The 2,484-nt window shown below is 42.6% G+C and overlaps 1 protein-coding gene across 1 annotated transcript; it reads left to right on the top strand.

The window, feature by feature from the left end:
• The first annotated feature begins 1,106 nt into the window (after nt 1-1,106).
• Nucleotides 1,107-1,736, top strand: LOC104870553 (ferritin light chain-like). Its single transcript, XM_033760471.1, has one exon. The coding sequence runs from the start codon at nt 1,107-1,109 to the stop codon at nt 1,626-1,628; it is 522 nt and encodes a 173-aa protein (XP_033616362.1). The 3' UTR covers nt 1,629-1,736.
• The last annotated feature ends 748 nt before the right edge of the window (nt 1,737-2,484 follow it).

The following is a 2,484-nucleotide window of genomic DNA, read 5'->3' as shown; positions in this document are numbered from 1 at the left end:
TGTTGGTGGGAGTGCAGACTGGTGCAACCACTATGGAAATCAATATGGAGATACCTCGAAGAGCTTGGACTGGAGGTTCCATTTGACCCAGCCATCCCTCTGCTGGGTATCTTTCCAAAACTAAAAGAATCATATCACAGAGAAGTATGTGCACCCATGTTTATAGCGGCACAGTTTGTAATAGCTAAATCTTGGAAACAGCCCATTTGCCCATCCGTTGGAAACTGGATAAAGAAGATGTGGTTTTTCTATAAAATGGAATACTACTCAGCCATAAAGAATGAGAAAATATTCATTCATAGGAAAATGGATACATATTGAAGATATACTACTAAGTGAAATAAATAAGTCACACATGTGTAAATACCGAATAGTTTCTCTGGTGTGAATAATCTGCAATAATACATAAGATCCTAATAAGATTACTGACATTTAGAAATGGGAAGAAAGGAGCTAAAGGTGTAGGGAACGTGAGATGATACCAGCCTACATAGTGAGTTCCAGGGCAGTCTCAACTACACAGTGAGACCCTGTCTAAAACAAAACAAAAAAAGGGACTAAGAACAGGGGAAAATACCTGTAGAATGGGCTCTACATTAAGAAGCAAAGGAAATGGGGAGGGGAGGAGGGGGTGAATGGAGGGCATGGACAAGGGGAAAACATGAGAACCAAGACCTGTGATGTAGAGGTACAAGATCCCAGTAATGAATGTAACTGTACTGTATACCTAGAATGTACCAATAAACTCAAGCAAAGGAGTTTGAAGTCAAAGATTTAGAAGGATGTCACCCTTAATCCCTTTAACAGTCTTACCTCCCTCGGAAGTATGGTTTTAAAAATGAGCCAAATGTCAAAGACTCTTTTCCAATAATTTTGAAAGAAGAATTAACCTCTTAATAAAAAACTAGGTCTTGAGACTGTATGTCCGAGTCCTGCAATTTCACTGACCTATCAGAAACTCCCTGTCCCACCCTCTTCCCTCGCACCATCCTCTAACCCCACCTACCCACTTACAACTTCCGGAACTATAGGGTCAACTGCTTTCTGCTTCCGAGTCTAATGAACTGGTGGGGTTGCGGTAGCGCCAGCCATTTTTTGCACCAGCCATGAACACCCACAGCATGCAGAATTTCTCCACTCAGGTGGAGAGTGCCTTGTATTTACTTATCAACATGCATCTGCATGTCTCCCAGACCTACATCTCTCTGGGCTTCTACTTTGTAGGTAACCGTGGGGCCCAGGAGGATGTGGACCACTTCTTCCACGAGTTGGCTGAGAAGAAGTACGACAGTGCCCATCGTCTCCTGTTGCGAAGCCAGAGTGGAATGCGATCCCTCTGCCAGGCTGGGCAGAGAGTGCCCCAAGCTGAGTGGTGTAACAGTCAGCAAGCCATGGAAACTGCCCTAGTCCTGGAGAAGAACCTGAACCAGACCCTTTTGGAACTGCACGCCCTGGGTTGGGCCAACACAGATTGCCATCTCTGCGATTTTCTGGTGAACCACTTCTTAGAGGAGGAGGTGAAGATCATCCAGAAGATGGAATATCACCTGACCAATTTCCGCTGCCTGACCAGCCCCGAGGCTGTCCTGAGTGAGTCTCTCAGTAAACTCACCCTCAAGAGCAAATAGAAGCTTCCAGAGCCCAGCCTCGGTAGAAGAGCTTTTTTGTGTTTTCCCGACATCGGCATTTCTACTTGAGCCTCTCCTTCGCGGCTTCTCACCACCCAGAAGCACCTACCCAAGCTGTTCTAAATGGAAACAAAATAGTTCTTTTTTCGTAGAAATAAATAAATATACTCAGTGGAGAAAAAGGAAACCCTACTCCGAATAGCATGAAGAATTTGCGGCCTTAAGTTTAAATCTTCAGACTTTCTAATTAAACTGTTCTCAACTTTTCTGAGTCACCTGAGTGCTTTGAAGATCTGGTAAGCTATATTTTGTTTATTAGGCAAGGGGAATATACTTAATTCATAAATACTGCCTATAATTTTCATGGTTTTGTAATTTCTGTGAAGTCATTCAGGGTACTAGTTTAAACTAAAATGTGTCCTTGATTTTTCCTAGCAGCTCAGAGAGCCAATGAACTGGACTATGTCATATTGTACTCCCAGCCTTCACAGTCATAGTTAAATTGTTTTACGTGGTTTTCATATTGATTTGAACCCATCTGCCTATTCGGAGAACACCGTGAGAAGAAGAAGCCCCGTGAAATTCATCTTTGCATCTCCTCTTAGCTTGCTACTAAGAACTCTCGGAGATAACATCATTCACTGACCTCTTCCTGAAGCCTCTCAGGAGAAATTTCGTTCTGGTCTTACTATTAGAAATAACAGTGCTTCCTTCACTCGAGTAATTAGCTTGTTTTTGTCTCACGAACACTAAATGATGTAACTCATTAAGTTTCCTTTTCTGATCGCCTGCTAGAAAGTTGACGTTTAAATTTGTTGTTATTCTAGAGTAGGACTGCATAAGCGTTTTTGTATAA

This window comes from Fukomys damarensis, unplaced genomic scaffold (assembly GCF_012274545.1).
Source record: "Fukomys damarensis isolate Sample0158 unplaced genomic scaffold, DMR_v1.0_HiC HiC_scaffold_39, whole genome shotgun sequence".
Lineage (NCBI taxonomy): Eukaryota > Metazoa > Chordata > Mammalia > Rodentia > Bathyergidae > Fukomys > Fukomys damarensis.
Note: the sequence above shows the minus strand (reverse complement) of the source record. Positions and strands in the feature narration are given on the sequence as shown.

Coding starts and splice junctions, on each gene's coding strand:
- LOC104870553 (XM_033760471.1), top strand. CDS start 1,107: ATGAACACCCACAGCATGCAGAATTTCTCCACTCAGGTGGAGAGTGCC.